This window comes from Typopeltis vanoorti, chromosome 15 (assembly GCF_054136105.1).
Source record: "Typopeltis vanoorti isolate ZY-2024b chromosome 15, IOZ_Tvanoo_1.0, whole genome shotgun sequence".
NCBI classification, from domain to species: domain Eukaryota; kingdom Metazoa; phylum Arthropoda; class Arachnida; order Uropygi; family Thelyphonidae; genus Typopeltis; species Typopeltis vanoorti.
Window position 1 is genome coordinate 70,838,702 of NC_143563.1, and position 13,400 is coordinate 70,852,101.

The 13,400-nt window shown below is 35.4% G+C and overlaps 1 protein-coding gene across 2 annotated transcripts in view; it reads right to left on the minus strand.

The window, feature by feature from the left end:
* The window catches only part of LOC150098870 (tetratricopeptide repeat protein 21B-like), a 388,504-nt gene that overhangs the window by 80,295 nt on the left and 294,809 nt on the right, over positions 1–13,400 (minus strand). For both annotated transcript variants that reach the window (XM_090404953.1, XM_090404951.1), the window contains 2 exons: positions 11,123–11,183; positions 2,592–2,726 (listed from right to left, as the gene is read on the minus strand). In XM_090404953.1, coding sequence (XP_090261079.1) covers positions 2,592–2,726; positions 11,123–11,183 — 196 coding nt within the window. The remainder of the gene's footprint in view (positions 1–2,591; positions 2,727–11,122; positions 11,184–13,400) is intronic.

The following is a 13,400-nucleotide window of genomic DNA, read 5'->3' on the forward strand; positions in this document are numbered from 1 at the left end:
GTAAGCAAGGGCACATTGAATAATTTTTCTCTCAAAGAAGAGTTGTTTTGGAGTTCAAGCAGCTTTATTTGCAATGAGCTTGGCATTTCAGCAGCATTGACGCTGAATGGCATTGAAAATAAATCTAAAGAAGACTGTTGGCTATGAAAATCACTAAATCTCTCTTCGAACTCACTTTGCAACACGGCTAATTTAGTAGTATATTCATCAAGAGACGAACAGTTGGACTCATTGAGAAGCTGAAAATTAGTTCAGTCTTTTTATGCGAGTTGTGCCTCCCAAAGTTTGAGCTTGGCTACAAAAGATGTGATCAAACAGAGTGTGCACCAGTTGATCTTTGGATTGTAGCCACATATTTAGGTCATTCATATGCAACGAGATATCAGTCACAAAGGCAAAGTCTGTCATCCACTTCGGATCGCTAAATTCCGCAATCGGATTTCCCTTGGTTTGCATGAACTGCTGTATTTCACTCCTTAAGTTAAAGACTCTTTTAAGAATCTTCCCTCTGCTCAACCAACGCATATCACTATAATAAACCACATCGCCGTGATCTGCTTCACACTCTTGGGTCAAAAACTATTGAAATTGACGATGATTCAATCCTCTTGCCCTAATAATGTTGACGACAGTCACAATAACTTTCATGACATTCTCAAATCCAACAGTTTTTGCACACAAATTCTCCTGGTGGATTAAACAGTGGTAATGAACAAAATCTTTTCCTTCTAGTTCCGGTTCTTTCTGTAGCAGTGCAACAAACCCTTCGTTCTTTCCCACCATAGAAGGGGCACCATCAGTTACCACACCCTCAAGGTTGGTTAAGCTGAGGTCAAAACACTGGAGCGTTTTCTTGGCGGCTTCAAGAATATCAGTGCCTTTCGTCATTCCCTTCATAGGTATGAGCGCTAGCAGTTCTTTTGTCACATTGAATTGTTGATCAATGCCACGGACAAAGATAGCCAGTTGTGCTGTATCCTTCACATCTGTGCTTTCATCTAAAGTGAGTGAATATGATGTAAATTCGGATGATCGTTTTTTTTAAAGTTCCTTCAATGTCACTGGCAAGTTCTTTGACACGTTGTGCTACAGTTACCCCAGACAAACTCGATTTTTTTAAACACTTTCTTATTATTTGAGCACAGAATATCCCCAGCAGCGATGAGACATTCTTTCCCAAATTCGCCGTCCAAGAAGGCTTTTGATTTTTTAGCACATTTTTCAGCTATTACATAACTTACTTTGATGTACATTTCCTCTCTTCCCTTTGCCTTTTGAAATTGATTTAAAATGCTGGATTTTAAATCAATTTGGAGACAGTTCACTTTGTCCACACAAAGCTGCCCTTGAAGGTGATAGAAATTGGATGCATGCTTTGTCTCATAGTGTCGTTTTATATTGTATTCTTTTGATACTGACTCACGACAAATTAAACACACTGGCTTATCGTCGATTGGCACAAAAAAGTACAAATCGGTCCACTTTTCATTAAAAACCCTGACAAGAATCACTTGATTTACGCTTTTTTACTTGTAGATGCCATAGTGATGGAAGGTGAACCCAAAAAATGATCCAAAATGCCCATGTAACGGTTATTATCCACTGAATATGTCTCACACTAATGAAAAAAGTCTGGCAATATAAAACTACAATAGGCTAAGGCTGACACAACGAACCTGCATGCACTTATACAAGAATATCACACTGTTAACGACTGACTGACTGACTGTGGATGAGATCCTCTTGTAATTATATGAAAATAATTACAAGAGGATCTCATCCACAGTCAGTCAGTCAGTCGTTAACAGTGTGATATTCTTGTATAAGTATCGAGATTATACTTATTCTTGTATAAGTATCGAGAACCTTCGAGATGTATCTGGAAGGCACTAGACAGCGCACTCGAACGAACTACTGCTTCAGCCATCTGCCTGCAATGTTAGTACTTAAGTACCACTTGGCGCTAGTAGATAGCTGAAGAAGCATGTTTATTTAATATTTATTTTTATAGGATTTTATGTAAAGTATCAAATGCACAGTGTTGCTTATGAATCTGGAAAGCATCTTACAATTCTAAATACTGCAGTATAGCTTAGTGGCCCGCAGGCTTCATTGAAATTATTTTTTATCTAATCGTGCTTTAATGTTAAGTAGTTATTTTTTCAAAATGGCCAGTGAGCCACGACAAAGAGTTCCATGGGCCACAGGTGGCCAGCGGGCGATGCGTTGAAGACCCTTATTCCTTACAGGAGATGGTTCTAAAGCTCAATTTTTGCCAGCCAACTATGTGTTATTAGTAATAACAATTAGGCATTAGACTAATATACAGTTGATTTTCACTACAGCAAACAATGCTATAGCAAATTCTCTCACTAGATCAATAGGTATAATACCATACTAATAGAAATTCATTATAGCAAAAGTAGCTGTATAACAAACCATTTCTGTGTGTTCCCTATGCTATAGTGAGAGATAACTGCATTACTAGCTTGTCCTGATAAAGTGGCTAATTAGTTTTATATTTATTAACAATTATAATATTAGGTCTTCTTCAATTAAAGACAATTGTTAAACACAATTATATTTCTTACATATCTTTCATCAGTGATGATCTGCATAAAGTCATTTAAAACATTTTCAGCTTCTCCTTTCTGTCTTCTTGCCAGTAAAACGAAATTGTTCATGATTCGGAAGTCCAGATCATTTCCAACCTTTGGCTTCAGTTCCTATTAAAGATTTACACTTAAATATGATGTATATACATCAAAAGGTTTTGAGAAATAGACTTGTATTTTAGAGAGTTTATTTTTATTAGACAACAACTGACATTGACAATATAAAAAAATTACTGATACAGATGATTTTTGATCAGAAATTGCCTGACTCCCAAAAGACAACAAATATTCTACTCCAGCAATTCATTCTAATCTGCTACATCAGGAAAACTTTAATTCGCTGCAAAACATTAATATCAGAATCTTTAAAGTAATAATCCTTATGGATAATAAGCCAAAAGGCTATGTTACCGGTGACATAAGTTAAGTTAAAGGGAGATAGTAAATCCTGTTTTATTTTATAGCCAGGTACGAAACTCGGATTGAAATCCATTGAATTCATAGAGTTTCATGCCAAAAAAACTATCGGCGAGCCAAGTGTAAGTAATCACTTGGGTAGTAAGTAATCACCAGGGCAACTCCAAGCAAAGGTTGAGCAACTGATGAGACCTCAAAAAAGGTTGAAACTGGTCTGGGTAGTGACCTCTTCTCATAATGTAAAACAGTATATATACATCTCTTAGGAGCTGTGTTTTACTTTATGAGAGAATATTAAGGTTAGTGACTGAGCTTGCTCCACCTTTGCTCGGAGTTGCCCTGGTGTTGTACTACCCAAGTGATTACTTACACTTGGGCTAGCCGATAGTTTTTTCGGCATGAAACTCTATGGATTCGATGGATTTCGATCCGAGTTTCGTACCCAGCTATAAAATAAAACTGGATTTACTATCTCCCTTTAACTTAATCCTTATGGATATTTAGGATATGAGTTATTTATGGATATTTTATCCTTGACAGTGCAATTATTCATATGTTGAATGTTAAATTCAAAGGGAATGTATATCTGTACCTGTGCACTCTTTGTTTACAATCATCATATCTTCATTTTCCAGGCGGATGGCTAGAGGAAGACTGTTGGGAAATGACTCAAGTAAAGATGTATCATTTTGTGTAATAATTGGCAATATTGTTTGAATTTAAATATAATTTCAGTTATTTTTATTAGTTCAGTCCATTCTTTCTCAACAGGGGTGATATTATTATTATTATTATTATTATTATGTGACACTTCCAAGGGGTCCAAGGATTCATCGAGGGAGGGCACTCTATTCTCCAACTCTCTGTCTCCACTATTTAATCAACCAACTACAAAGACTCGTTACTACCATCCTCATCTGCACACAATGTCATCTATTGCCCACCACCACCATCACTAGTATTTTTTGTCTGTAAATTGTGTGTATTCTCAAGGCCGATTTGTCAGTACGTGGGATTAAAAATTCGAGTTTTCCAGGAGGGAAAACCCTGCCATATGAGATCGGCTAACCTTCAACTGAAAAAAACTCATATATAAGATTCCTTCCTCTTGTCACAATGAGAACTGAACCTAGGCCTTTTCCAACCAAAGGGGCGCAATGTAGTTATTCCAATTGTGCTATGGAGGAGTGACAAAATATTAGGAATCACACCAGCCAGCAATGTAGCAACACCAGATGAAAGATATAGGACATATATAACAAACGAGGAAATACAGGGTGTTCGGGATAAATTTGACATATTTATAATTAATTATATTTTTCCGTAAGTTACATGTATTAACACACACTTCTCTTCATTTAAAAGTTTGGACCCTTCTTCATTCATATACAAGATGTCAGAAAGGATGGATAGCTGGAACCCACCTGAATCATGGAAGAGAATAACTTGTATCATGATGATTCGTGCCCGCCATCAAAATAAGGATATTACGACTGCTGCCCAATGCTCCCTGAATACAGTAAAAACAATCAGGCATGAACTAGAGACTTGCAATGGTGACTATGAGGATGTAGCAAGAAGAAAGATCCCTAGCAGACGATCTGATTGCGTTCGTACAGCAGAATTCCTCGCAAATCTGCAGGAACAGGTGTTGAAGAACCCTGGCATTGGAATTCGGGCTTTGTTCGTGGAGTTGCTAACTGTAGTCAAGCCCTGGATAACAAGGGTAGCCAATGGTAGGCCGTATGTATGGCAGCAGGATTTGGCCCCTTGCCACACTTCTGGGAAAAGTCAAAAATGGTTGTCTGAAAATTTCTACGACTTCACCAGTCCAAATGTTTGGCCTCCAAACTCCCCAGACCTTAACCCCATGGATTATTTTGTATGGGGCGCAGTTGAAAAAGACACCAATCGCACTTCCAGTAATACAAAAGCCCAGTTAATGGATAAAATTAAAACAGTTTTTGTGGCCCTTCCCAGGGAGACTGTAGCATCAGCTTGTTCGAGGTTCCGAAGCAGAATTGAAGCTGTGATCGATGCTAATGGTGGTTATTTTGAGTAAATCTTGTTGATAGTATTGTAATTAACTCTGCCTGTAATGTTTTTTTGTCAATTCATTAAATTTAATAGATACAAAGAAGATTTTCTTTTTCCTTACGAAACTGTCAAATTTATCCCGAACACCCTGTATATACTTAAATTTTAAAATAGTGAAAAAATAACAGAATGATTCATAGGCAGCATATTCACTGCTTACAGATATACAGCTTTTTTTATCATATTTCACATACACTAACTACCAATAATTGTCTGGATACTTTACCAATTTACAACTGATACCAGCAGGTGAATCCTAATATCAGGTATGTCCACCTTTGGTTTTGATTAACTCCTGTACACTTTCACAGAGGCTTTCCACCAATGTGCGGCAGACATCAGGTCAAATTTGTCTCCATCCCTCCATCAAAGCAGCAATGAGTTCAATGACGGATCAAGGACATGCTGCTCTGGACCTCAATTGCTGCTCCAATTCATCCCACAGGTGTTTGATGGGGTTGAGGTCAGGATTCTGTGCAGGCCAGGACAGTCGTTTAACACCCATCTCTTCATACCATTCCACAACAGCTGCAGCTTTGTGGCATGGGGGATTGTTGTTTAACACCCATCTCTTCATACCATTCCACAACAGCTGCAGCTTTGTAGCATGGGGGATTGTTGTTTAACACCCATCTCTTCATACCATTCCACAACAGCTGCAGCTTTGTGGCATGGGGAATTGTCATCTTGATAGTAACATGGGTCTGTTCCATAAAAACTCCACAGTGTAGGCAGCACCTGATTATCTAAAATATCAAGGTACTTGAAGCTGCCTCCAAGGAAACATGGACAACAACATCCAGTGGTCCCATTCCAAACCAGCTGAATGCACTCCACACCATTACTCCTCCACCTCCAAACTTTACTGTAGGTACAACACGATGTGATAACAAGCTTTCACCAGGCTGCCTCCACACCCTGCCATCAAACTGGAAACAGGTGAACCTTGATTCATCACTCCAGAGTACTGTTTTCTACTGGTCAATTGTCCAGTTCACAGGCTCTTTGATGTTCGGCTTGTGTGCCGCTGCTCTTCCATGGAAACCCAGTAAATGAAGTTCTTATCATACAGTATAAGTGCTCACCATGGTATTATTTGGCACTCTGGAAGTCATCATGGAAGGTCTGTGCTGACTGTAGCTGGTTTTTGCATGCCATCCATTTTAACATCCTCCTGTGCCTGTCAGTCACTTTCAATGGCCGCCCTAGGTGTTTTCATGCACTAGTGATACTAGAATGTCTCCATTTGTTGATCACATCACCAACTGTTGATTTTGAATGCTCCAGTTGAGCGGCAATGGAGCATATGGACATACCAACAATGTGATAGCCTACGATGACACCTCCCTCAAGTCACTGAGTTTGTGTCGTGTTGCCATACCACCTGTATTCAACTGCTATAATGAAATACTGCTTCCTACCATCTGTATACACTGGTTTTTATGTTATTAACAAACCTGGAATGTTCCATAACTTTAAATAACAGGGGTGTCCAGGCAATTATTGGTAGACAGTATGTCATCCACAGGAATGAGAAACTCAAATAGGAATGAAAGATCTATCATTCCTATTTGATTTCATAAAGAAAATATGGTGAAAAAAGCACAGTAAGTCCATATGAAAATAATATATTGGTATAAGAGATTATAGGTGTGATCAGAAAAAAAGTATAGGGACAATTAGAAACAAAATGACTAAAAAACATCCTTTATGGAGAAATTACTAAAAAGAATAGTTGAGAAACTTACCAAGTGTCAATATGAACAACAAAGGCAAGTTTAAAGTCATACATAGCCCCCTAATGGATTGGGATGGGTGTTCTTGGATATTGGGCTGAGGTTCTAAGGATGAGTGCTTCCCAGATTTGAAGTAGTTTCATACAACTAAATTTGATTAGGTCTGGATAGTTTCTTAAGGCTGAGGGAGATTCAATATGTTCATTGTTCTCTGAGGATGCAGTTGGACTCTGCTGAAATACTGGAAAGATTAATAAGTTGTTCTAATTATTAAGGGAATGTTCCAGGGAATTGGCAATAGCATTAGCATGCCTTTTTAATAAGTCTTACAGCAGCACAGGTCTCAAGAAAGCAGAAAGAAGGTAAAGTTGTTCCACTACATAAAGCTGGCAATAAGGCTGTGGTTACAAATTATAGTTCAATCTGCATATCTGGAGTTGTGGTAAGGTACTGGAGAGATAGGTGAAAACTAGGTTACAGAAATGGATGATAACAGCAGTATTCTCTGTGGATGTTAGCATGGGCTTGTTAAAGGAAAATCATGTTTACCCAACTCACTTATGCACTATAACAAGGTGACAAATGTATTGGACAAGGGAGAATGCATATACAGTGGTATACTTAGATTTTGTAAAAGTTGTTGATAGTCTGCCACATGACAAGCTGTTAAATAAACTGAAATGGATGGGACTGGATAACAGAATAATGAGTTGGATCAGTGAATGGCTGTTAGATAGTTATCATAAAGGTGTATGTGGGAGTGCAGACCCCGAAAGAGTAAAATCACTAGTGGTGTGCTGAAAGGGTCTGTATTGGGACCAAAGTTGTTCAATTTGTATATCAATGATACTAGGATGGGTTTAACTGGTGAATGTAACTGCTTACAGATGATACAAAATTGGGAAGAGCAATTCAGCGTCAAGCAAATGTATGATTTTACAGGAGGACTTGCGCAGATCGTATGAATGGGCTATCAGTTTAATGTTGCAAAGTGTAAGGTTTTGAAATTTGGTAAGCAACGATGGGATGCAAAGTATACACTTGATGAGTAAACTTTAAAGGAGGTAGGAGAGATGATAGATCTGGGAATGGTGGTAGACAAGAAAACTCAGGCTACATTGCACAAGTTGTCATATCAGATAATGGCAATGATGCAATGGACCTTGACATGCAGAAATAAAGAGGTTAGGATTCTATTGTATAATGCTTTAATCAGGCCTCATATGGATTATTGTGCACAGATTTGGTCACCAGATTTTCTTAGTGATTAAGGACATGTTAGAAACAAGGACATATTTATGCAGAGGCAAAGGAGGCTCTAGCTGGGCACCCCAAAAAATTAGGGCCAATTTAATGGCCCCAAACAATGAGATTTAAAATTGAAAAATTAAAAGTATAAATAATTCAAATTGAACATAAAAAATTATGACTGTTTTTTGTTAAATTTCCCATATCACTATAATATATATATATATCTCAGAAAAAGGATGCCATTATTTCAAGTCAATATTTAAACAGATTATATGCCACTTATAAAAAAAAAAAATAAATAAATAAAAATAACAAGAATGCAAATAATACTAAATAGGTTCTGAAAAGTTCTTGGCCTAACAATGAAAAAACAAATTTATAATTTCAAAATTATTTTTATTTTTTCAACATAATCTCCCTTAAGACTAATACATTTATTCCAGTGATGCTCCAGCACCATTATCCCATCCCTGTAGTGGTTCTCAGTAAGATCTGCAAAATACCCCTTTACAGCTGCAATCACCTCTTGATTCGAAGAAAATTGCTGACCAGCAAGGAAGAATTTTAGTTTTGGGAAGAGATAGAAGTCAGAGGGAGCCAAATCTGAAGAATAGGGTGGATATTCCAACAATTCATAGTGCAGATTATTACACTTTTTGGACATCCTTCACGTAGATCATCTTCAAGTCTGGTACGGCTACGTTTAAACTTGGCAGCCTATTTCTTAATTGTCAAAAACATAGGAGAAGAGTGTCCATAAACTTTTATGAACTTCGAATGAATTTTTTTGGCATTAAACCTTCTTTTACAAAGAATTTTATAACCGCACAATATTCAATTTTATCCATTTCAAGGGATACAGACAACACTTTTGCTTCAGACAGCTGTATATAACAAACTGCTTGATAGAATAACTTGCAATTTCACATGGATCTTATGACAGATGTACCAACTTAGAAAAAAAAAAATCTTGTCAATAGTGTTGCCATCTATGGTTGAGGCTGAGAACTTTTCAGACCACCCTCATATTTATTTTCATATATTTTTAAGTGTCCATGACTGTTTGCAGTCATACCACAAACAGATAATGTTCATTTTCTGTACTTAAAAAGGTGAAAAATTATTTATGAAACTCTTTGCATCATAATAAAATGTCAAATTTATCACTATTATTTATTGAAAATTATGTTTGTGCATAATATGAATTATGACAACATTATTGATACATTTATGAATCAAAAAAGAAAAGTCTGTAAAAAAAAACATTTGTGGTTACTTTGTGCTAGTTAGCATTTGTGTTTGATATGTATTGTCTTTACTTAGCATAACTTTCTTTAATAAATGTAATAAAAGGTTTCTGTATATACTGATTGTTTTTATTTGTCATTGTTCATTTTGTAAGGGGGGGTGGAGGGGGCAGAGTACTCTATCATCTTGGACCCTGCCTGCCTCAGGAAAGTACAGTCCCAGCTAGAAAGGGTCCAGAGAGGACTCACTAAGGTGGTAAATGGTCTTGGGAATGTGGAGTATGAAAATGGATTGAAGACTGTTCACAAAGTTTTGCAATGTAATTTGCAAAGTCTTGTGAATAGGAGGAGGGGGGGGGGATTGATTGAGAAATATGATTGGTCAGGGGTTGTTACTAGGTTAACATGGAAGAAATATTTCACAGAATGGGAGCAGAATAAGTGGCCATCTTTGAAACTGTATAAAGAAACTGATACTGCTTCCCTCAACCATTATCTCTGACCACTTCCATATACTCCTGACATTCTTTCCTCATAGTTTTTGAAGTCTTATTTATTAGTATTAATATTGTTTTGCTATTCACTAACATTCCTTGCAAAGAAACTTTTAAAATTACTTTGATAAGACTTTCCATTTCCATTTTTTACCTTCACATTTGCATTCTTTAATCTTGAGTTATGCCTGCTTTTACCTTTATTCCAATTTTAAATTATTAAGGATGCCCTTAATACCCAGCAAAAATTTTGCACGAAATGAATCATTTCACATAAGTTTTCTATTGTTATTAATTGTAGTTCATCTTTTCCATGTCATAATTTGTGCAGGCTACTTTGAATGTCAGAACAATTTTACCCACAAATACAGATTATGAATATAGATGATCCTTTTTCCCCCTATCCTGGCTAATTATTTCATGGAAGATTTTGAACATTTCCAAAACAACTAACCACAGCCTTAAATATGGTACTGATATGTGTATGATATTTTTGCCATATGACAGGATTTATCCAAATTTTAAGAGTGTCTTACAAAGATCAATATTGTTCATTCTGGGACACCATTTATGCTAGAAATAGAAAACAACACTTTTTTCATTGTTTCACTGCCCATATGGGAGACTTCAGTTTTCTATTTCTAGAAAAAAAAAAAAATTGGATAATATATTCAATGCTCTAAAAATACACATCTAAAAATATTTAGATATTTTTGCACAAAGAAAGTTGTGAAACTTTATTGCAGTTAATCTCTTTGGAAAATTATTCACTTTAACACCGCATGCCTTATTTATTTATTTAAACACAGTAAGGGCTGTAGAAGATCAGACCATTTTGCTCTACATTATTCCAGTTTTTTTACCTTCACATTTGCATTCTTTAATCTTGAGTTATGCCTGCTTTTGCCTTTATTCCAATTTTAAATTATTAAGGATGCCCTTAATACCCAGCAAAAATTTTGCATGAAATGAATCATTTCACATAAGTTTTCTATTGTTATTTATTTTCTATTATAATTATTAATGTTTCAATTCTTCAAGAAACTATTTTTTGATTTCTATAGATTCACTATAGTGAATGTGTTTATTGTATTTTTATTTTTTCCCTCCCTAAATAAATTATTTTACAATAAAACATAGGATGAAAATAAGAATTAAAACTGAAGAAATTGTTTCTGTATAATAAATATACTAAAGAAAGTTTTGTGCATTTTTTTTTTTTTTCCAAAGAAAATCTAGCTAATAAAAAAGCTAAAATCACCTACGTTTAAAAGTTTTTCTGCAGTTTTTACAGCAGACTCTTGGGAATCAGCACGTTCACTAAGCCTGTCAAATATTCAAATATTCTATATTAGTTTGTTTTACAGATATCACATCATAATATAATACAAAATGAAGAAAAGTTTTCTAAACTTTACATTATGATTTACAAAAGTCTTCGGAATAACGATACTGAAAAATAATTAAGGGAAAGCTGTGCATAGTAAATATAAGATAGCAAAGACACTTGAAAGAAGCAGGTGTGTTGTAGATTAAGGTATGCAATTAGAAGTACCTTAGAAAAGTGAAATATAAGATCTGACAGTATTGAAGACTTGACAAATAGCAAACGTTGGAGGGAAACTGTTGATAGGAAATTAATAATAATATAAAAGTAATCATGTAGTAATATCACAGTATCCCATACACTTTTTGAGGTACATTTCCAAAATTTTATGGTAATGATTTGTAGTTATCATACTGGATATGGATTCAACCATATCCAATTGTGCTATCAATTTATCTCTGCTAAAAAATCATATGTAAGTAGCCAAAATAAGTTTCTTGTTTTACAGGTTTGCTGTAAGACAAGAAACACAAGACCATATTCAGAAAGAAAGAGAATGGAAGAGACAGGGAAAGAGAAGAAATCAGAGGAAGTGGAGAGAGAGTGTGGGCACAAGAAATAGACAGATCAGAAGAAGGAAACTAAGTGAAAAAGAAAGAGGAGAGAGAATAAAAAGTCATGATGCCAGTGAGAGGAGAAAGAATGGAGCTGTGAGGAGTGTGTGGTATGGTGTATAGCTATTCAATGATTTGGGATGCACAGAGGGTTAGAGGAGTGTTTCTTGAAGGAATAAAGAGTGCAGCAATGGTAATGAAGTGCCATGAAAATGTGAATGAGATGACAGTGATGGCTGATACAAATAACCTGAGAGATAGTGTGAAAGGGAAGATAGTGTTTGTGTTGCCTATGTATAAAAATGCAGAGTTGAGAAGGAGAGTAGCGATAATGAATGAGATAACAGGATGAATGTGTAGGAAGACTGGTCTGGAATAAGTGGATATTTGGAGTGTTTGATGGGTAGAAGGCAGCTGTATGAAAGGATGGATTACATTTGAGCAGAGAAAGATTGCAGGCATTTGGAGAGGCTGTTGTTTTCTGAGTAAGTGAGTTTGTTAGGACAGGAAAACTAGGGTTGCAGATGGAAAGTAGTAGGAATGACCTGATGTGGGGGAAAGTGGCTTTGAAGAGAGGATATATAGTATATTCCAGATCAGAGTGAAGACTGTTGAGAGTAATAATAGGTATGGGAATAGTGACAATGCACTGACTTTCCTATATACAAAATTTGTATAATTTTGTATATAGGAAATGAGCATTAAGAATAAAAGGAATAAGTTTGTGACATTAACTCAATCTGTTTGAAGATTACTGGTATCAGTGAAACTTGGTTAACAAAGGATGTTCTGAAAGGGACAGAAATTAAGAGTAGAATTTTTAATTTAATTAATTTTTTTATGTTGCTTTAACCCACAAAAGATTTGCTGTAAGCATATAGTACATTTGTACGTGGTGCGTGTGCGTAGTGAACTATATTTTGTAAATCTTATTTTATTTTATTAAAATAACATATAATTATTTATTTATTATAGATGCAAGGCTGAATTATGACGAGTGTCACTGTTGAAAATATGAAAAGAATTATATTTTTTCATGTGTTTCGTGTAACGATAATTGCGATCTAACGCCAATAATTGTTTGTTTTTACACGTTACATCATACGATACACTGCCGTTTGGGCAGTGTATCATATTCTTCTGCTTGTTATTTCTGTGAGATATGAAACGTTTATTATTGGTGTGTGTTCGTGGTGAACTATTTTTTGTAAATCTTATTTTATTTTGTTAAAATAACATATAATTATTTATTTATTATAGATACAAGGCTGAATTATGATAAGTATCACTGTTGAAAATATGAAAAGAATTATATTTTTTCAATTATCGTTACATGAAACAAATGCACTGCGATCTAATGGCGGTATTCGTTTGCGCTTGTCATTGCTATTGATACGAAACTTTTATTATTGGTGTTTGTTCGTGGTGAGACTGAAATATTTTTAATAAAGCAATTTTTAATATATAAATTTATTTATTAATAAATTCATTACTGATTAGGGAAAAAAAAGTTTTTTTTTTATATATGTATATAAATTTTTATATATATGCAGCACCCCTAATTAAAATTTTCATCGCCCGCCACTGATACTAATACTATAA